The sequence below is a fragment of the Mustela lutreola genome, chromosome 9 (genome assembly GCF_030435805.1).
Source record: "Mustela lutreola isolate mMusLut2 chromosome 9, mMusLut2.pri, whole genome shotgun sequence".
Lineage (NCBI taxonomy): Eukaryota > Metazoa > Chordata > Mammalia > Carnivora > Mustelidae > Mustela > Mustela lutreola.
The window spans coordinates 15,341,388-15,363,957 of NC_081298.1; the positions used below are offsets into that span (position 1 = coordinate 15,341,388).

The 22,570-nt window shown below is 51.7% G+C and overlaps 1 protein-coding gene across 2 annotated transcripts; it reads right to left on the minus strand.

The window, feature by feature from the left end:
* Positions 1-9,356: 9,356 nt before the first annotated feature.
* CCN5 (cellular communication network factor 5) lies at positions 9,357-22,334 on the minus strand. Of its 2 annotated transcripts, XM_059133533.1 has the most exons (5): positions 22,062-22,334; positions 21,796-21,888; positions 17,565-17,781; positions 12,168-12,422; positions 9,357-10,401 (listed from the first exon to the last, which is right to left on the minus strand). In XM_059133533.1, the coding sequence occupies exons 2-5, from the start codon at positions 21,853-21,855 to the stop codon at positions 10,181-10,183; spliced, it is 753 nt and encodes a 250-aa protein (XP_058989516.1). In that variant the 5' UTR covers positions 21,856-21,888; positions 22,062-22,334; the 3' UTR covers positions 9,357-10,180. The 2 variants fall into 2 exon arrangements, with proteins under 2 accessions (XP_058989516.1, XP_058989518.1); XM_059133535.1 differs by lacking the exon at positions 22,062-22,334 and having other exon boundaries at positions 21,796-22,012.
* Positions 22,335-22,570: the final 236 nt, after the last annotated feature.

The following is a 22,570-nucleotide window of genomic DNA, read 5'->3' on the forward strand; positions in this document are numbered from 1 at the left end:
AGGGGCTGTGAACTGTACTTCTGGGGACAAGAGTTTGAGAGAAGTCAGGGCTCCTAGGTCTCCCCCCAACAGACTAGAGACCACTGCAAGGGCCCTGAATAAGCTCCTCACATGGCCCAGTGATACCAGCCTTTGAACATTTGCCACGCAGAAGGAATCCATCCCCCTGAGAGGACTTGAAGCAACGCCAGCTAGATTTTTGCCCCCTTTTCTTCTCTGCTCCCTTCAGGCCTCATAAACAGGAGAAGCTAGAACTTAGACAGATTGGGGGTGAGAAAGGTGTGAGAGGGACCCTCACATTGCTCTCAGGGCTGTGGAGAACTATAAGGCAGAGATTAAGGGCAAGATTCTGGAGCCAGACAGCTTGGGTTTGAATCCTGTGTCTATAACTTAATAGCTGTGTGACCTGGGGCAAGTTGCCTCACCTCTCTGGGCCTTAGTATATGTAAGATGCCATTAATAATAGTACCTGCCACGTAGTGTTTCAAAGTCCACCTAGTTAGGCCACTTAACTGTTTGTTAAGTTAAATAACAATGCATTCTTGAGGTGAAAAGTCAGTCCCGATTTAGCAGAGGCATTCAATAGGGTATGATGAGATGTTCAAGCCTAGATTGAAAGGCATGGACAAGGAGAGGTTTGAGTGAATGTGTTCAAGGACCGTGACTGAAGAAAACCCATTTCTGTGTGTCCTTCACCAAGCTCAAATTGGTCAATAAAACAGAGATACAGGTCAAGTATTTAGATCAATTTGGGACACATTGAAACCCTCAATACATGTTAAATATCATTGTTATTCAAACCTCTTCCAGGTGGGGGATCAAATCCTTTCTAAGCTTGATTAGTTTGGGGTGATAATATGAATAGCTTTTTTTGTGGTCTCCTACTTGGTGGTCTTTGTAAACCACCAAATTTCATAAAATATGTATGAATTTAGATAACAGTCCTAACTCTGTTTGTGAAGTAAGAACAATGGGGGGGGGTATCCACGGGTATTGTTTATAATCACCCTCAGCTTATACAAAAATGAATTTCATCACCTCTCCGATTAGGAAGGTCATCAGTTCAGGGTAAAGGATCGTCCTACAGATGGTGTCCATTTGCCTTAATGACATTCCACTGTGTTGTCCTTATTTTTAGTCCCAGTTCAGTGGCTGGTGTCTGAAGACCTCCGATATCAATTACATAGATTTTGCAAGCACCTAGAGCTGTTGTCCCCTGTCTTCATGGCTGCCCTGTAGGACTGGGATTGTCTCCTGCACTTTCATGATGAGGGTGTTGAGGATCAGAGAGGGTCCAGAGATTGACACAGCTGGCCCCAGAGTCTTGATGTTCCCGGAAAAAATCCATCTTCTCCTCTGGGTTTTATACGTGTTATAGGGACCTCTGCTCCACGTGGTCACCCAGGGACCCAGGCTCCTTATTTCCTGAGTTCATCATGCCTGAACACAGACTTTTATCCCGGAGACGAGGGCTCTGTGGATGGAATTTAAAATAGTATTAGCCCTACTTACTTGTTGCCAGTAGAAAACACAGGCACTTTCCTATCTCACTGCAGTTACAGCAGACATCACAAAGTACTCTGACCCTCCTTAACCACCACACTGAAATTATGACAACTAGACTAAATCTTGTTAAAAAAAAGAAGCCCATACATAATTGTCTCACACACTTTTTTTGTTTTAGTGACTGTATTTTGATCATTTGTTTCCCTTGTAATGCCATATATTTTATTTTATCCATTTACTATTACTACTCTGAGAAGGAAATCATAGATTTTACCAGCATAGGCTCACAACTCTCTTAGGTGCTTCTGGGTATAGACTGAAGCCAGGTCCCCACATGAAGAGAGCAGGGAGAAACCGAAGGAAGAAGCAGGACACTCCTGGTTGGTAGGTGGCAGTTTTAATCATAGCCAGGGAAACTCCCATATGGGGCTTGTCTTGGGCAGCAGCAAAACCAGTGATGCCTTACACCTGCCCCCCAGATCTTAAAAGCTTATAAAGAAGTCCTACCTGGGCTCAGTCACACACACCATGCAGGTGTTTTCAATGCCACATCAGCATCTAAAGGCTGTATCCTTGGAATGGTCCCAGGAAAGGCAAGTGGAACCCACATTACAAGGACAGGGGCAGGGGTGGGGAGTCTCTGAGTTCCGGGTACAGCTCAGGGATCAACCTGCAGTCGTCTTTTTTATTGTGTTCCCCAACAAGCTGTCTGAGGAGACCTAGGCTCATAAAGAAGAGTTAAGAACCATGTTCTAGAGACTTGAAGTCCTCCACTGGGTCCCCTGCCTGGGACCGGGGAACAAGGGCAGAGAGCCAGTGCAGTAGCTTGGACGGTGCAGGGGAGAGGGGGCTTATGGTTCACATCTGGAATCATAGCCCGTGGCCAGACCTCAGTCACCTGCCAAGAAGATGTGGTCTCTCTCTGGGTTCCCAGAAGGAAAAGACAGACAGTTTGGAGAACAAGCATCCAGGCTTCGCCCCATTATCATGTCACTTATAAGGACTCAAATTCGAGGAGGCACTAGGACCCCTTGTCTCCGTGATTTCTGTGGGAGGCGGGTGCTGGGCACCAGGGGCCCATCTTGCTCATCTGATCTGCAGGTGCATCAAATCAAATGTTGCTGGGAGGTGGTGCTGGGGCCCGCTGAGGCTGTTCTTTGCACATCTTCCTTCTGTTCTTCCAACATGCCGTCTGCTTTGTGTCCCAAGAATCCACAGTCTGTCGGGGACTGGTGAAATTAGGACAAAATGTACATCCTTGAAAGTATAATTATAGCTCCCATGTATGTAGAGCTTTTGTTTGTCAAGCACTTTCATAAGCCTGGACTTATCGGGTCCTCACCGCAGCCCTCGAGCAAGGCAGGGCAGAGACAACCATTTCCACCACAGCTGGAAATGGGGCTCAAAAGGAGACTTACATGCTCAAGGTCACAAACCAGAGGCAGAATCAGGGCTGGAACCCAAGTGTCTGTCGCCATTCATCAGGGATGTGGTAAATACTTCCCATGTGCCAGGTCCTGTGCTGGCTTCAGGGACACAAGGATGAATCAGAAATCTATTTGGCTTCTAGTGAGCAAAGCCCAACAGAAAAGCCAAGAATAGACCAGTAATTAGACTGCCCTCTACAATTATATTTATCAGGACTCTTTTAGCTCAAGTGATAGAAACCCAACTCAGCCTCTTTTAAATATAAATGGAATTTATATTGGTTCACATAACCAAAACATTTAGGGATGTATAACTTCAGGCATGGCTGGATCCAGCAGCTCAAACCCTATTGCCTGGCATCTGTTTCTCTTAATTACTTGGCTCTGTGTGATTTTAATTTTCAGGCACTCTCTTCTCAGGGTGGCAGACATAGATTCTGGCAACCAAAGTCTTACCCTGTAATCGTTCGGCTACTTGAGTCAAAATGATGGTAACCCTATCCCAGTTGTTCCAGAAACAGTCTTGAGGCTTTGAACGGAATGGCCAAACCGCCTACCTGACCTGTTGGTGCCATTCTGGATGCAAGTAAGGAGGGGTGGAGCCGTAAAAGTGAAGGAGGCTGAGTCTCATAATCATTTTGTGGAGGAGACCACCCACCTGAAACGCCTGCTAGGAATGTTATGTAACTAAGAAATTGTGGTTTAATCAGTACACTGTGGTGTGCCACAGGGGGTCATGGTGGTGGGGTGGTCTGCCCCCAGATGCAGGTGACAAAGGAGTGCCTTGTCTTTACAGACATTTAAAACTATAGTAAAACTGGCTAGATTTGATCTGCTTTTTAGCATCACCCCATACCAGTAAATCTAAACATGGCCAGCGTTACAATATTCCTTCCCCAGGAAGAACGCTCCCGACGGTGGTGGTCGGGGACTCCTTACTGCTGGACTCTTGTTCACCCCAGTTTAATAAAGACCTGATTCGGGGTTTAAGTAGCCATATGATGAAGACCCATATGTACACCACAGTGATTAAAGAAACATAACAAATAGGACTGTTGACGTGAAAGTTTAAAATAAGTGTAAGTTTCGTTTGGAGATCAAATTCGGATGGCTGAGTAACCTGCTGAGTGGAAGGCCCCAGGGGGACTTCCCATCAGGGGCCTTCCTGGGCATCTGGAGTAAGCAGTGAGATGGTGCATCTGGTTTCAAGACCTTGGGCTTCGATGGGGGTGAGCGTGGAGCACAGGGCAGGGACCTGGAGAGGACAGGAAGGCCACGGAGTGTGAAGAGGATGTCTCTCGGACTGGGGGATGCAGAAGGGTAATCAAGACATGGAGGTCCAGTCCTCGAGAGGAGAAGAGAGTCAAGGTCAAAGTCAACCACCTGTGCTTGGCTGCCGCTGGCTTGCAGCTTGGGTTAATGTTGCCCATCCCACCCAGAGTGGATGAAAAGACCTCGCCCAGCAATGAGATTCGGAATATTTTCAGGAAAGTCAGTAGTGAGGGGCCAGGAGGCAGTGAATGGGCCACAGATAAGAACCAGATCAGTGTGATGGGACACTTACAACTGTGCTCATTGACCAACCTCAGGGTGTCCAAGAGGCCAGGGCTGTTGCCCTTGGGTTCCTCCTAATGTTGTCATTAATCGTAGCAGAAGAGGAGAAAGTTCTTGAGAATTGGCTCAATGGCAACCCTGTTGCTGAGAACATGGCTGAGATCCTAGACCGCATTTTAGCCATCAAGAGGCAGGTGGACTTTTTTTTATAGTACCTGGTACCTCCAATGAGGCTGCTGGAGTTGCCCCTTGAAGAAGACCCCCTGCCTCTTGTTAGCGGAGTAGCCAATACATGTGTATGTTGATGGGAATGATCTGGAAGAGAGGGAGAAATGGAAGGCACAGGAGGGGAAAGGGGGCCTTGTAGGGCTGCATCACCCAGGAGGGCAAGAGGGGTGGGAGCCAGTGCACAAAGGGAGGGGTGGCCTCAGGTAGACATGGTAACTGGCACTAAGGGAGAATAATCAGGGGACATCCAGGCTAGACGGGAGTGGGGGGGTAGGGAGATTGCCCCCAGGGAGCGGGAGTGGGGAGCTCCAACCACCCAGTGTGGTGGGGCACCGAGGAGGCCTTTGAGTCTTGGAAGGAGCCTGGACCCATCCCAGAAGGCAGCTCGGAGCCTCAGAGGGGTTTGAGCAGAGTGACCTAACCACAACTGTGCTCCAGAAAGTGCCTCTGGCTGCACAGTCTGGCAGGGGGAGGAGGAGGGAGCTGGGCTGCGTGCAGAGGAGCAGGGGGACAGCTGAAGGGGCTCTGGGTCAGGGCAGTGCAGGGGTCCTCACAGGCATCTCTGTAGTATTTGAAGGAAAGGGAACTGCGGCATCACACAAACAGGGAGGAATCCCAGGCCAAGTTCTGTCCCTGCCTCCCTCCAACGGCCTTGGCTGCCTCCCGCCTCAGGCTGCTGGTCCGGTCAGGCACCGCAGTGCCACAAGGGGGCAGCAGCACATCACTGTCTTCTCCCACTCCCCCACTCCAGAAATCTTAAAATTTAATGAGATGCAGGACGTGTTAACCCACAGAATTCTGGTCCCATCCCAAGAGTTTCTGTGAGTCTGGAGTGGGACACAAGATATTTGCATTTCTAACCAGTTCCCAGGTGATGCTGATGCTGATGCTTCTGGTCTGGGAACCCCACTTTGAGAACTACTGGAGTTGAATGTTGGGTGGGGAGGGGGGCGTGGCCACTGGGAAATCCCTCCCTCCCCTGTCACCTGGGCTTTTTCAAAAGGAAGAGCTATTACTTCATTCATTCAATAAGGACCAAGCCTGGTTCTGTCCTGGGTACTGTTCTAGGTCCTGGGAATACATCAGGCAACAAAGCAGAAAAAGGAAGCCCCAGCCAGCACCTATGGGGTCAATGAATAATAAATGTTACGAACAAGTCAGGTAGTGTGTTAAAGCATGGTTTGGGCAACATACATCGGGAGGATAGAAGAGGGTGGCCGAGGTGGGCTCTCCATGACGTGTTAGCTTGCGAGTCACACCTGAAAGAAAGCAACGGGAGTAGCCATAGGGGTATCTGGGGGAAGATGATGTCAGGCAGAGGGAAGAGCCAGTGCAAAGGTCCTGAGGTGGGAGTGTGTCTAGCATGTTCAAGAAACAGCCAGGAGGACAGTGAGGCCAGAGCAGCATGAGCAAGGGGTTGAGGGCAGAGAGGTGACTGGGGCACAGAGTGGGGTCCTGTGGGTTGGCATGGTGTGGTTTGGCTTGGTGTTCACAGGATCCCTCTGGCACACACTGTAAGGAGCAGGGAGGAAGCCAGGAGAGCAAGAGGAGACTGCAGGGGTCATCCGGGCAGAGACGGTGGTGGCCTTGGCTGGGGAAGCAGTGGGAAGACAGGGGTGGTAAAAGGTTAACACACCAGCATACACACGTACTTGTCTGTGTTTCTGTAACTAAATGGCCAGGGCAATCTGATAACTCCTCTATGCGAGTGACTCTAATTCCCAACCCGAACTCTTGTCTCTATGTCTGTCCATGTCCCCTGGCCCATCTTTGATATCTGGCGGCCTCCAGCCACACTGTCCTGGGTGACTACTTCATCCTCAAACTCAAAACATCAAGGCACCCCTCCATCTGCCACCTGTAGGGGCTCCCCCACTCACCCCAGTTTCTGGCAGTGCGGCCCCTCCATTCTGCCATCCTCCAGCACCAAGCCTAGGGTCATGTTGGGTGTCTTACCCCCAGTACCCCCAGTGCTCACATCCACCCTTCAGACAAGACCCCACAGGAAATGTCAGGTCGTGGCGATTCTCCTGTTTCCTCTTTCCTGCTCCCACCACCTGTCCAGGCTGGCTTGCCTTATCCCTGAACCCTGCAGTGACTGCACACGGGGAGCCTGGTGGCCACGGGTGTGGGCTCTTGAGCACGACTCCCTGGGTTTGAATCCTGGTCCTGCCAACTGTGAACTCTGTGAACTTGGGCTAAGGGTCTCTGTGAAATGGGCATAATTATACTTCAGATGGTTATTAGGAAGGTCAAGTGAGTAATTACATAGAAGATGCTTGGAACAGAGTCTTGCATGTGGTGAGAACGTAATGTATGTTAGTTCCTACCTTTATGGCTTATGCAGTAAGTCTTTACTGAGCATGTATTGGATGGAGACCTGCATTGTACTGGGAGATAGTCTGACCCAGGATAAAGAGTGCAGACCCTAGCAGTTCTGCTCCTGGATGTTTATCCAACAGAAACATTCCCCAATGTCCAGCAGGAGACGTGAGCTAGAAGGGGACCAGGCTTCGTAATAGCCCAGGCTGGAAACTACCCATGAAGTATAGAATGGATAAATGAAGTGTAGTATATTCATGCAATGAAATGCCACCCAGTGTTGAGAAGGGATGCACTCTTGTTACTTGTGACAACATGGATACTATAATATAAATACAACTGGGGGAGGGGCAGTGCCTGGCTGGCTTGTTCCGGGGAGAGTGCGACTCTTGATCTTGGGGTCGTGAGTTCGAGCCCCACGTTGGGTATAGAGATTACTTAAAGATAAAATCTTTAATTTAAGTACAAATAAATATATAATGGGGAATGGCTGGGCCCAGTACCTCTGGGCTATGAGTTTCTGTGGGGGTTAGTCTGATTTTTACCTGTAACCTTGCCCCCAACACCACCTTCTCTTGTTTATAAACAAGAAAATTCTCAGCCTTTGCCTCATATCACTCTCTGACTTGCAAAGAATCGTGGAGCAGGATTGTACAGATTATATTTCAGGTGAACACAGAGGAACGACTGACCTGATACAACACCACTACGTGATGGGAACTCGCTCAACACAGTGATCGCATAGGGCGGGCACTTCTATTTATGCCCATTTTACAGGTGGAAAGACTAAAGCCCTGAAAGGTCCAGAGAATGATGGCTACAACTGTTATTTAAATCACATAGTACTCAAGAGCCCTCTGTGTAGAGTACTGCCCTCATCCCTGTTTTAGAGGAAAGGACACTGAGGCATAAAGAAGTCTGGTACCCTGCCTAAGATCGCACTAGGAAACCTCAGAGCCAAGACGGGGCAGATGGCCGAGCCCACCCTGTGCCGCTCTGTTCCGAGCTGCTGGGTAGTGAGGTCGCAGACCTTGCAGCCAGCCGGCCAGGGGTCCAGCACCACAACCCCAGGACAACTCACTCATGGTTCCAAATCTCCATTTATCCCATCCTTACAATGGGAACATCAGTAGCACTTTCCTTCAGGGGGTGTCCCAAGTGCAACATAGAGTTGTGGGGAAAGCTCCTAGCAGCTGTCTTCATCCTGACAGTCATCACTTCTAGAGAGAATATCTGAATTTTTCCTGGCCACGTGTTCAGAGTTTACCTTGCGGAACCTGACCCACTGAAACTCTCAGCGTGTGAGAGACCATCAGCTCAGTCTCGAGTCAGGTCAGCTTGGCATGGGCTAAAATCTCTCCCCAGCTGCAGACCAGCTTTTCTGGACAGACCACTTTCCCAAGCAGAGTCCTCCTCTGTGCCCTGAAGTTAGTTCTATTCTGTCAAGATTGGGTGGTCAGATGCTGCCTGTGATTCTCAATCTGGGGTTTTGGGAAGAGGTGGTCCCTGAGCAAAGTGCCGGGGGCAGCTGTTCCGAAGGGCGGGTCGTGCGCATCCTGGGAGCTGGGTTGTCCTTCCCCTGCTCAGCTTCATACCTCATCGCCCCACACTCCCAGGCTCCCTTGCCTCTTACCTTCCCAGGGGGGGGGGACCCATGGGAGGCACCCCTAGAAACTGGGGCAGGGGGTGGTGGACAGCAGAAGCCAGGTCTGCCTCCCCAGCACTGTCGGCTTTTTGTTAGTTCTGTAAGGCTGCACCTGCTCCCAGTAAAGAGACCTGCTGTGATTCCATCTTCCGCTGGCAGGTTCCAGCTTCTGGGCTCTCCTTCAAACCCTCCGTTGCAACAGCTGGTACCAAGTGAAAGAAGCCATTCATAGAAGAATACCCAGTCTATTGATGTGAGGTTCGAGAACCGGCTTTCCATCGTCTTCAGTCATAAAACTCAGAACAGGTTTTGCCTTCAGGGGCAGAGAGGATGACCAGGAAGGGGCCAAAGGAAACTTCCTGAGAGTCTGGACATGTTTTGGACCTTGATGGAGGTCTTGATCACACAGGTGTTCACATTGGCAAAGACTCTATAAACCGTGCGTTAAGACCTGTGTGTTTCACGGCATGTAAACCGCGCCTCCATAAAATTAGTTTAATAGGAAGAAATCCGAGTTTAAATACAGAGAGTGCTCTCCAATTTCCTGGTTGGAGTCTGATGAAAACACAGTTTTTATTTTTAAACATAACATGTAGATCACAGAGGAGGATGGAAAATTTGTACATAGGTTTTTTTTTTGTTTTTTTTTTTTTTAAAGCAATAAAACATGAGACTTCAGAGAGAATGTCACACTTGGGTTGGTTTATTTCAGGCCATGTTTCCCAGTCCCCAGGGGGCTATCCTTCATGCTCCCCTACTTTTCTCTGGTCTCAAATGTTGCAAAGCACCAACCTGTATATAAAGTGTCTAGCTCTGCGCCTGGTACATTGCAGGTGCCTGAGAAAGGTTCATTCCTATGAATACAAGTCGGGTTTAACGGATCACTCTCAGGCCTGTTTTCCGACTTTCTTCCAGACAGTGTGATTTCACCTTGTGACTTTCACAAAACATGCGACCTCTGAATTCTACCCTAGATGGTGGGGTGTGGGGGAGCTTTCTCAGACAGCATAAGCCTGACCTACAAGCTCTTGCACAGACACGTATACAGGGACATTTTTATGTCACTCCTGGGAAAAGAAGCAGGAGATTCAGAATATCTGTGTGCCCCTCTTCACCACACCCTCAGGAAAATAGCCAGTCCAGCCCAGCACCTGCCTCGGCCTGATGATTAAGGGACAGCTGGTTGCCCTATCTGCTGGGAAGCTTGCCTATGCACATGTTTGATAAAGGCTGTTGGGAATGGCGCAGAAGACCCTGGAAACCTTGGCCAGCCCCCTAGGCCATGAGGTAGAGGAAGAGGGCTGGGGCAGACATCCCGGCTCTATCTCAGGGTCCAGATGGAGCAGACGGCTTGTGAACATTCTGGTCCTCCAGGGCCTGGATGCCGTTGCCTAGCCAAGGGCGTGAGGAGGGGCCATCTGCCTTCTGCTCAGGGCCCAAGCGCTGGCTTGCCTGCTGGGGAGTGCGGTCCCGGAGCCCCCAGATCCCCAGCCCTGCTCTAGAAGGTGCTGTTCCGTGGGCCGCGGCCCCTGGCAGGTGGACAGGGCCCGAGCAGGCAGAGGCGGCGCTGGGTCTCCAGGCGGCAGAGGAGGTTCTGGTTGGACACCCGAGTGGCCACGCCCAGCCCACAGGTGGTTGAGCAGGGGCCCCAGGCTGTGCTCCACTCTGGGCAGGGGGCGCCAGGGGGTGGGGGAGCCACAAGGCCAGAAAACTGGGGTCCTGGGGGAAGAAAGAGAGGTCAGAGCTGTGAGGTCAGGGCCTGGCAGCCAAGTCAACCCAGCCGCCAGCGGCGCCCTCATGGTCACGTCCCTTAGCTTCTCTGGACCTCAGTTTCTTCCCATGTAAGTTTTCTAATGGGTGATAGTTAGGACTGAGTAAAATAACGGAGGGAGCATGCTTAGCACGGTGCTGTGAGCACCTCGTTTGTGCCGGGTACTAGGCAGCTATGATGGTGCCGGCCGTGATGGTCCCCCAGTACGTGGTGGGTTTCTCATTTCTGCACCCCATGGCATCTTCCAGGAAGAAGGTTGCGGCCTGTGAGTAGAGGTGCTGGGACTCGGTGGCAAAGCTGCTAGGGTTGTGAGGCTGTACCCGGAACAAGATGGGAGGGCTCGGCACCGTCTAGCTTCTCCTCCTCCTCACATCTTATTCTGCTTTCTTAATATTGTGGTGTCCTTTCTTCCGGTCCTTATTAACCAAATGGTTCTCAGCTGGCGGTGACTGTGCTCCCCTCCTTTGGTGATGTCCAGAGACATCTTAATGGACACGGCTGGGACTGAGGCTACTGGAACCCAGCAGGGATGTTTCTAAACACCCTGCAGGGCACAGGGCAGCTCCCCTACAAGAGCGTCACCCAGCCCGAGTGTCACTCGTGCCCAGGTTGAGAAAGCCTGTGTGATATGCACCTGTGTGTGTGGAGGGCGTACAGGGACACACATGCACACACACACACACACACACACACACACACACTTACAGACACACGTAATGGAGATGAGATTGCATTTACAGTGTCGCACCCAGATTTTTCATATATAAGATGAACTCACTGGCATTCTCCTATGTATTTAAGTGAATGTGTTCCATTCCACAACAGGGATACTGACAGCCACCACGGATGGAGTGCTCTGTGCGAGCTGCTGCTGTGACTGCTTTCCTTGGGCTTACTCATCCAGACCTCTACAACAGCTCTGCAAGTTAGACACACTTACCCTCATCTTATAGTTGGGGGAACTGAGGCACAGAGAAGTTAAGCAACTTTCTCAGAGTCACACAGCTAGGAAATAGAGAAGCTGGGCTTAGAACCCAGACAGACTCCATGCTGAACCCCATCCTGCTCTACTCTGATGCGGCACCAACATCAATGAACCAATGCCTTCTTTTCAGCTGCCTTTCTTTAAAAAGATCGTGTTCATATAATGACAATAACCCACTAATGTAACAGTAACAAGTTCTCTAGAACCAAAGAGTTTATAGCAAGAGGTAACTATCTTTCCTCCATCTCTGACCACCCCTAAGCCCACATCCCAGAGGCAACCACTTCACCTGCTTCAGTTTTGAGTTCCCCTTTGGATAAGCCCAAATAACTACATATTTATAATATTACATAACATTTAAATTATATGAATGTATTATTAATGCATATCGCTATATTAGAAATAGACCACTAGTGTCTATCATAATAGTATACCTCTGCTATGAAACGGGAACATTCGATCCAAGTATCCTAGCCCTCCCTTCCCTTCCCTGCTCCACCACCAATTTTTATTTTCCATTATTTATGATTTAGAATTATTTGCTTGTTGTTTTGTCCGTTTAAAGAAGTCTTGTGACTCCCGCTGGGCTTTCCGAGTGTCCTCAGCCACCAGCCCCTCCCAGCAGCGGTCAGGGAAACCTGAGCTCTGACAAGTCCAAGTGTCTTGGCTCCAGGGGAAGCCCCACCCCGCGGTGGCCCTGGCCCGGGCCTGGGCCCCCCCAGCACTCACCTTGGGCTGGGAGGGGCCGGACCCCCAGCTCCCTTCCCTGGTCGCACACCCACTCAGGGCAGCACTTGCCGGGGACCTCAACCCTCCTGGGATGCGGACAGTCCCAGCTGGGCAGCCGAACGTCCTCGCTGCACAGGGGCACACAGGTGAAGCCCCCGTCCTCACACTGGCAGCGAATCCGGCAGTGGGGCTGGAAGGTCTCGCCATCCCGGTACAGGCGGCCGTTCACCTCACAGCTCCCGTCATCCTCTCCCCCTGCAGAGGAGAAACCGGACCCCCATCCATGACCCCCAGCTTTTCCCTGGGCAAGACCGTGCCAGCCACATCCTCTACCCGGTCTCTCGGCAGAGCTGGCCAAGATCCTGCTGGGGACCCGGTCCCTTCGGCATCTGCTCGCTGCCAAGGTGCTCCAGCCGGTCCCCATCGCCAGCCTCCCCTGGGGCCCGCGGGAAGACAGTGTGGTGTACCGCATCCTGGCATAGGCGCTGTGGGGACACTGGCCTGGTTGGAGCCCCCACTCTGCTTTTTATTAGCTATGGAGCTTGGCCAAACGACTTTACTTCTTCCTACCTCAGTTTCCTTATCTGCAAAATGGGTTATAATGGCACTTATTTCACAGGGTTGTGGTAGAGACCAAATGAAATGATGTATGTAATGAATCCAACATAAAAGAGACCTTCAACAGATCCCAGATGCTCTGTTGTTATTATTAATGTAATTAATTACTATATACTATATTATTAAGTATATAACTTACATTCGCACTGAGAGTTCATGCAACACACTTTCAATGTGCCTCTGCCAGGCTGTAGTCACCCCTGCCAGGCCTGGGCTTAACCTGCTGGCTTTGTGACTTTAGACAAGTTGCTTAACTTCTCTGAGTCACCTTAACAATAGCAATGATGAGAACAGCTCCATGCCTTCAGGTACGGGAGACGATATTCCATAACTTCTAACACCGTGCTAGGCATACAGTAGGTGCTCAAGGGACACTCTTCAAGTGAAACCCTCAAGATAGGGGTGTTATTCCCACTTCCTGCACTGAGCAAGCACTCCTTGAGGGCCGGGGCCGCCCTATAATGGCTCAGAGCATGGCTGGGACACACCCAGGTCATTTGAATGAATGTCTTGTGCAAGACCCAGCAAAGAAGAGACACTCATGAAAGGGTTCTGTTTTCTTACGGTTCCGGAGATGTGTCGTGTGCCCCTCCTGAGTGCCAAGCCACTGGGATCCTAGACAGGACCAAGACGTAGTCCTTGTCTTGAAAGATGGAGCACCAGGCAGGGGACAGATGTGAAAGTCACCATCTGCCAGACAGAATGAAAAGCCAAGGAGAGGCCTAGGTGAGCCGCCCGGGGAGGGCAGAGCAAGGAGGAACCGAAAGTCCTGGAGACTCCGGGGGCAGTTCAGCTGGGTCTGGGGAAAGATTTGCCCGAAGGCAGGTTTTCCCAGGTCTTCAAAATAAAACCTCCAATAGGCCCATACCTACGCAGGGATTTGGGACCTATGCGGGGATTTGGGATCTGCGCAGATGTGGGTGCCAGCCCCTGTTCCCACTTGCTAACTGTGGGGCTTGGGACAGGTCACTGCACCTCTCTGAGCCAAATTACCCGGCTCCCAGGGCCACTGGAGGATTAAAGGAACTAGTGTACTTAAGGCATTTTTCCAAAAGCCTGGAACATAGCAGATGCTCAGTGAACGGGAGTGGGGGAATGTCCGTTCCTCGGGGAGGACAGAACGAGAGCCAGCTCTCTCCCAGCTCCTTCCAGGCCACAGCCCTCTGACGCCAAATCCCTGACCTTGGGCCTGGATCATGTGGCCGCCAGACTAGGGGCAGCTGCCCCTTAATCCTGAGGGGTCTCCCACCAGATTCCTGGGGCCACAGCCCTGGGCTCCTGGTCTCCGGGAGGATCTGGTAAACAGAGGGATTGTTTCGGAAAGTCAGCTGGAGGGGTGATAATTTTAGCAAGGTTTCCTGGCACCTCTCCTGGTCCTCCAGCTCAGAGCTGGCTGGGGGCGGGGCTGAGGATCCCTGGGCGGCCACTCCCCACCCTGGGGTCTGTGTACCTTTGTGCGGGGTCCCAAACACCAGGAGGCACCTCCTAAGGTGCTCACTCTTCAATCCGCCAGCCCCTACCCCCTGTCAACCATACACACATACAGTTGCCAAAATCCTACTTCCTCTTCAAGGTCCTTCCAATGCCCCCTTGTCCGGCAAACTCCCTCAAATAACTTCAGAGCCCAGTCTTGTCACCTGGTGATCTCTGTGTCCCTCTTTCCCTCGGAGAATCCCTTGCAGGAGAAGGAACAACAGAGGATTTTTTTTCTCCCCTTTGGCCACTTGCAAACTGTGTGACCTCGGAGAGGTGACTTCACCCCTCTGAACCCCAGTTCTTTCATTTGCAAAGTCATTTTAATAATAGAACCTACCCCTTATTAAGGGTAAAATGAGATCACATGTGTAAAGGTCGTGCCCACAGGACACGCGCCCTGAAAGGTTCCTGTTCCTACAGCCTCCCCGGAGCTCTTACTCTTGTTGTTTCATTCAGTCAGTGCTTATTTACTGGGGGCCTCCTGCATGCTAGGGACTCATGATACAACAATGGTTAAACAGGCAAAAATCCTGCCCTCATTGGAGCTTTCGCTCTCATGGAAATAAACACTATAAACAAGTAGAGTTTATGATGTCCAGTGGTGATTAGAGCTAGAAAAATAATGGGAGGCAAGGTTCAGGAGTGTTGAATATGGTGATCGGGGAAGGCCTCCCAGAGAAGGTTGTATTTGAGAAAGATGAGAAGGAGATGCAGGAACTCGCCATGCAGATATCTGGGGGGAAAGAGCATTGGCAGAGCAAACAGCCAGTGCAAAGGCCCTGCAGTGGAAGCTCCCCTAGGGTATTTAAGGAACAGAATAGGCCAGCATGGCTAGAGCAGAGAGCAGGAGAGAGGGGGGGAGTTAGGCAGGGTCAGAGAGAAAACAGGAGCAGGACATTACGGGGCCTTGTAGCCACTGAGAGGGCTGGCTTTTACTTGGAGGCAGTGGGAAGCTGTTGGAGGCCTTGAGGAAAAAAAAGGGATGTGATCTGATGTATGTATTGAAAGGAGCCCTGTGGCTGCTGTGTTGGGAACACAGTAGGGGGTGAGGACAGAAGCGGGGAAATTATTATAGGGCCGCTGCAACAGCCAGCACGTGATGGTGAGGCTCAGACCAGGCTGGTAGCCGTGGAGGGACTGAGAAGGGGCCAGAATGTCAGGTTCTAGAATATTGTGAAGACTTCGCTGGTGGGCGTATGTGGGGTGTACAAAATGACAGATATCAAGAATGACTGTAATTCATGACTGTAAGGTTTTGAATTCAAGCCGCAGGAAGGGTGGAGATGCCCTTGGCTGAGCTGGGGAGGCTGCACACTCGGAGTGTGGGGTGTTGGGAGCTTATGGTGGACATGCACACAGCTCAGAGTCTGCTGTCAAAGGTCTGTCCGGCTAGGAATTGACTGGAGAGTTTGAGGCAGCATATTCCCCGCAGAGCTAAGACCTAGACTCTGCCTCTGTAAGGTCTTATCTGTGGGGTTCACCAGCCTCTGGATCTGGTTCATGAACACCCACTGTGTTGCCCAACCACAGCTGGGAGTTGTAGGAAGAAGCAAAGACCAGCTACAGTCTAAAGTCTGAATCAAGATGGAATAAGACAAGCCCCTTAGTAAACTTAGTGACGGGAATAGCCAATATGGACTAATCATATGCTGAGGGTCAGGCAGTAGAGTGACGGACATGAAGATTGTGAAGCCAGCTCCCTGAGTTCAAATCCCGGCTCAGCCACTTATGAGCTGTGTGACCTTAGGCAAGTGGCCTAACCTCTCTGTGCCTCCAGTTTCCACCCGTCTATAAAATGCAGATGACATTAGTACCAACTTCATATGATTTCCAGAGATTAAATGAGGTGGTATTTGTGAAGCCCTTAGTGCCTGGCACATGGTAAGGGCTTTGAAAGTGTTGGATAAATAAAATGCTTCCAAATGCTTTAGATGTGTCCTGGCTCAGCGAAACAGCAGCCTGGGAAGATAAGTGATACTTATCTCATTTTTTTCCCTAGATACATTTTTCTCAGCAATCATCTATGAGTTTATAAAACAAATTACTATCTTCTCATGATTATACTCCCCTGATTTTTTTTTAAAGTGTTGAACAAAGATTTAGTATTGATAACTTTATGTCTATCAGTCTTGTTGGTTTTTTTAAAACTTGCTTTTTTTCTAGAAGTGGACTCATTATCAGTGATCCATGAGTCCTTCTCTCTCTTGTTCTTTTTTTAAACTGATACATGCAAACAGATGAAAGATATAGATTGCTCTGTAAGACTTATTGAGAAAAAAAAGAACACCCTCCCATTTTTCTATTTCTCTAAAGCAGTGGTTCTCTGTTGGAGACGGTTTTGTTCCCCAGGGGACATTTGTCTGAGACAGAGTGTCACGACTTGTGGGTGAGGGACATGCTAGGGGTGTCCAGGGAACAGAGACCAGGGATGCTGCTGAAGGTCCTGCCAGGAACAGGACAGCTCCCCTCCCCCAATATAGAATGATAACAAAGAATTGTCAGGCCCCAAAAGCAAAGTTGAGAAACTCTGATCTAAAGCATCCAAAGGCACAAAGGCTTGGAATGGTGGGAGAGGGAACATGCTTCAGGTCACCAGTAAATGGCAAACTCAGGATTTGAACTCAGGTCCTAGGGCTCCCACTCCAGGAGGAAGGCAGAATGAAATGTTGCATCACACCCTGTGATCCATGCTCCATCTCTGCAGGTGTGTGCCCAGCTGTGCCCGACGCCCTGTGCCTGTCCCTGGCCACCACCCCGAGCTGGTCTAGTCCCGAGCTGCGTAACAGTAATCGTGCCAGTAAATATTACTGAACCTCAGCTGGCTCATCTGTAAAGTGAGTCAGGAAGGACTTAGGTCGAAGGGTCCTTGCGAGGATTATGTGATTTACGTGAGGGTCCTGGGGTAGGTTTCAGCATACCGCCCGACGCCTATTATTCCATGCCCTCCCCCCCAAGTAAACGGTTGCACTTTTATTTCCTCAGAAGTGTGGCGAAGGTCCTGAGAAAGGGTAGTGATTCCCGGTTTAAGGAATCTGAGAGGACTTCTCGGGGGAGGAGTGTGTGAGGTTGGCTTTGGCAGTCGGTCATGGTTTGAATGGATAGGAATGAGGCGACGCTGTCCAGGTGGGCGGCGTGGTGGAAGCCAAGACAAGAGGGGAGGAGCCGAGGGAGGGCCTGGGGAAACATGGGCCACCAGGTGGTGCGCCTTAAGTGAGGAGATAGAAAAGAGCTTCTCTTGGACCCAGGACCCCTCAGCCTTGACCCTCCCAAACACACCCACATCCGTCCGGCAAACCTGCTTACAGAGGCACACAGCCCCTCGGTATCCAGAGCCCACCCTGGGTCGGCAGACCAGTCCCTGGCTGGGGTCGCAGACGTGGAGGTGGTCACAGGGCTCCCCCAGCCGCCGTGCGCACACCCGGCAGCAGCCGCAGCCGTCCAGCACCAGGGGCACCCCCAGTGGGCATCGGGGCGGTGGCCAGGGACAGGCACAGGGCGTCGGGCACAGCTGGGCACACACCTGCAGAGACAGAGCATGTCACTCGGCCACGGGCATTCCAGGTGGGCAGTGAGGGTCCACGTTTTGGCCCAAGGGTCACACAGACCTGGCCTTGAACCTTGGCAGTGTGGCGACACCCTTCCCTAAGAGGCAGCGTGTCCTTGTGGTTGCGAGCAAGGACTTTGGCCTAGAGTCGCAGCCCTGCCTCTGCTCCTTATTAGCTGAGTGACCTTGGGCAAGTTACTGAAGCTCTCCAAGCCTCAGTTTCTTCATCTGTGAAAAGGGGGCAACAGTAATATTGAACTCAGAGGATTGTTTTCAGGATTTCATACATGAAATGTGCGTGTTAAACCCTGAGCACAGAGCCCATGCTGTAGATGCGCCTTGCCTTAGCCGTGATGATCACGGTTGGGAATTACAAGGGATGAGCCGGGCCCTGCCCTCAGAAGCTTACAGAAAGGCAAAATCAACAAAACAAAGGATTACAGTGGCAGGGCACTGCACATTTTCTAGCATGTAGACTGGAAATATTTGTCCTGACAGCTAAATAAATCACACAGTATCATAGATGTTTTTGATCTTTGGAACAATCCAGAATATGTTTCTGGATATGTGTCAGATCCGCCAGGAAACTTGGTAAAATACTGATCCCCAGGCCTCCCCTGGGACTTCCCAAATATAACTTCCAGAGACAGGCTCTGGAATCTGTGTTTTTATCGGGCTGTCCTGGGGCTTCTGATGCATAGCTAGGATTTTGACACCTCTGTCAGGGAGAGATGGGGGAAACTGAGCTCCAGCGAGACAAAGCATCTTGCCGAAAGTCAGAGTGTGTTAGCTGCAGAGCTGAGCCCACTTCCTCCTTAAGGATCCTGTAATTGGGAAAAGCCTGAGCCAGGGACCCATCCCCCACGGACAGGGTCAAGGTATTGATCCAAGTGTCCTGGTTGTTCTTCCACACTCAGGGCAGAGAAACAATCAAGCCAGAAGCCAGATACCATGGTCTCCCCATATGTCCATTTGAAGGTGGGGACCCAGAGGCAGGCATAATTCAAGATATTCCCAGGTAGCTCCCTTTGTAGGGGGCCGATCTTTAGTTCCATAGGATCTTTAGAGGACCAAAGGGTTTCATCTGGAGGATGGAAGACTTACAGTTTACAAAAATAGAATGAATCACCTCCAAACTTCTGTGTGGCCCCAAAGCAGGCAATGAAACCCTTGGCCCTCTTTGTTCTACCCCTAGGATCCCCCAGTCCTGCAAACTTGCCTTCAGTGGCCTGCAGGTTGCACCCCAGCCACCAGAGGCCGCCCCAGACCGGCCAACCAGCCTGGGGGGCCGGGGTGGGGGTGGTGATTCCAGGCAGGGACAGCACTGGTCAGGAGGCAGGCGGGCAGCTCTGTGCCCCAGGCCTCGCAGGGGAGTGAGTCACCATCTCTGCAGGAATTCCATGCTGCAGACTGGGTGATACTGAAGAGATTCTAGAGAAGATGGCCTAACCTTGCCCCTCAATGCCTGGTCCGGACCAGCAGCATCCGGCTTGTCTGAAAGTCTACGGCAGCATCTAGGGCGCTTTTTTTTTTTTTTAAAGAATTTATTTATTTATTTGACAGAGAGAGATCACAAGTAGGCAGAGAGGCAGTCAGAGAGAGAGAGGAGGAAGCAGGCTCCCCGCTGAGCAGAGAGCCCGATGCGGGACTCGATCCCAGGACCCTGGGATCATGACCTGAGCCGAAGGCAGTGGCTTAACCGACTGAGCCACCCAGGCGCTCTAGGGCGCCTCTTTATGAACCCAATGCTGCACTGTAATAAATCTGGAAACAATTCTCATGGAATCACCCTGAGGAGCCATCAGCCTGACTTTGGGATCCCTGTGCAAAGCAGAGGTTGGGCTCCCTTGGTTAGTGAGAAGTGGAGCCCCTGACCAGAATTGGCTCTTGGGTCCCTCCCGCCCAAAAGCAGGGGTGCCAGGCCACAAGCCTTCTGCTTTGTACCTGGGTTCCTGCCCCAAGCTGCCTACGGGGTGAGCTTGGCTTAGGGGGATGTGCTGGTCCTGACACCCAGGTGGGGCCACTAATTATACCGATGATGTGGCCAGCATTGACCACGGGCATGCCGTGAGCTGTAATGTGCTAATTCAACCCTTTCAGATGAGGCACTCGCTTTGTGTCCACAGGAAAGACCAAGAAACAGAAGCTCAAAACAGTGTAGGGACGAGGCCAGTAAGAGGTAGAGTCAGGACTGGAATCCAGGTCCACGGGAATCCAAGGCCCAGGCTCTCATCACCACAACCCACCTTTGTCCTTGGGCAGCTCTGCTGCCAGCTTAGCCTCTGCCTCAGTTTACCTATTTATTCAGGAGGGACAGTGAGAGGTCAAGGGAGCCCAGCCAAGGAGAGACCTGTCTTCTCTGGACCCCCTGGATCTCCAGGGAGACTCCTGCTGTTTCCTCAGAGCCGTGCTGCAGTCACCAGAGGGATGAGCCCTGGATGTGGAATATTCTAGAAAAGAGTTGAAATCCAGGTTGTACCTGGATGGGCTGTGTGACCTTCAACACACCATATAAATGCTTCGTGGGGAGGAGGCTGTTTCCTTCTCAAAGGGGTGAGACCACCTATCTGGAAATGGGGACAGGGATTAAAAGAAGTCATGGCTGGCTCTTGGTCACAGTGATTTTGTCTGTTTCCGGGTCTCTGTCACCTGCCCCTGTTCACCGACCTGAGCCCAGGAGCCCACAGGCTGCCGGAGGACTTAGAATTCTCTCCCTGAGGATGGTTGTGGCTTTCTGTGTTCATGATGACTAAGTCCCTGATTCTGTGCGGGATGCCGCCCGCCCAGCTCCCGGCGACAGGGAATAAGGGAGGGGTGGACAGTGAGTCCCAGACAGCTTCCTTTGAGTCTTTCATTTAAGCCTGGCCCCGGAACCCCAAGTCCCCTATTCCAACTACCCAAGCCACCCACCCGGGCATCGGGTGTTGCTCAGCCCCTTGGGGGAGAAAAACAGTGGGGTCAGGATGCCAGCTGGGCTCACAGCCTTGCCCCCCAGTCCTACTGAGGATCCAGGAGAGAAACGCTCCTCAGAGAAATGAGAAATGATCCTCAGAGAAGCATGACATACAATGAGATTGTGGCTTGTGGTGGGGCCAGTCTCCATGGCATCGGGAACTCAGCATTTGCTGAAGGAATGACGGGGCTCAGCAGCTGGGGCCTTGGTCCAGGTAGGGGAAAAAGCACGGGCAGCAGGAGAGACACAAATAGAAGTGCCCCTTCCCTACTCCCCACACAGCCAAGCCCACCTGGGCTCCACTGCCTCAATTACTCTGATGTTTCTTTGCTGTGTGATTTTAGGCAAGCTGCTTGCCCTCTCTGAGCCTTGCTTGCCCAAAAACAGGGGATAATAATTCCTTATGAGGCTGTTGGATATGCTAGGCAAGGTAGATATTTCACAAACCTTGTGAAAAATGTTCCCTGAGAGGAGATTGCTATTCCATGAACGTCTCCCTGTCCCCTCTTCAGCCTGGGTCTGCAGGTCACTCACACCCAATAGCAGTAATGCCCTTGCGGTATGAACTTTCCCATCAGGTAGACACCAACATCCATCCAAATCCTGGCTCCAGGTAGGCAAAGCAGGTTGTATGTTGCATCTTCCCATATATAATGAGGACAACCCCCTCAGCGCTGTAGAAGGGCTCTGGGGACCGCCAGTAGTCATGGCCCTCTCTTTTGAAACACCTGCCACAGTCCAGGTCCTGTGCTGAGCACTTCTGATGAATTACCATTGTGATCTTCGCAAAGACCTTGTGATCATTATGCCCATTTCACTGAGGGAGCAGCTGAGGCTCAGAGAGAAGGGACTCGCCTAAGGCAGCACCGCAGAGCTGGCCAGAGACAAATGTCTGGGCACCGGGGAGGGAAGCTGGGCTGTGCCTGACACCAGGGACCTGCAGGAAATCTTCCAGGGGATCCTTGGCAATGATCCCACACCTCTCCCACCACACCAAGGAAGTCAGCAGGACGTTTTGGGGCCCGGGGCCCCCTTACCTTTGAGAGGAGGCAGAGGAGGGAGAAGGCCAGAAGGTGGGTCTGTGGTGTGCCTCTCATGTCACTGTGTCCCCCACGGAGCCAGCTCTGAGCCTGGGAGGCAGGACCTACTCTAAGATTTTATGTTCCGGCGGCTGTGAGGTCACTCCCAGGCACACACACACACACACACACACACACAGACACACAGACGTGTGCACACACACTGGCCTCTGCATTCCCCCTCCTGTCCCCATCCTCATGCTCCCACGGATGAGCCCATTTACCTGAAGAGGAGACCGCGGAGGCCACCGAGAGGGTGTGTGTGTGTGTGTGTGTGTGTGAGCGTGTGAAAGCCAGAGCCAGTGACAGGCTGCCAAGAGCCTATGACAGGCTGGCAGGGGCCCCTCTTGCTCCTCCCAGCCCAAGGGGGTGGCCGCCGCAGCCCTGCCCCAGACCCCAGCCCGAGCCCCGGGACGCTGTGGACCCAGCAGGAGCTCCGCAGGACACCCCCCTTTGTAGAGCTGACCCAAGTCCTCCGAAGCCCTGTGGCCCGGACTCTGGGCAGTTTCGGCTGGGCCTGTGGTTTCTGGCAGGAAGATTGGCAGCCACCCAGAGGCGGGTGTGACCCAGAGCAGCAAAACTTCCCTGGGCGGCCTGTTTGCTTTTGGCAACAAGGGGCCTCCCTCCCGCCGGCTTTCCTGGGCTCTGGAAGGTGGCCCACGGTGCATGAGCCCGTGCAGGCTGGACCTACTGTGTGCCGGCCCTGCTGGATGGTCTGGAAGAACCAAATCCA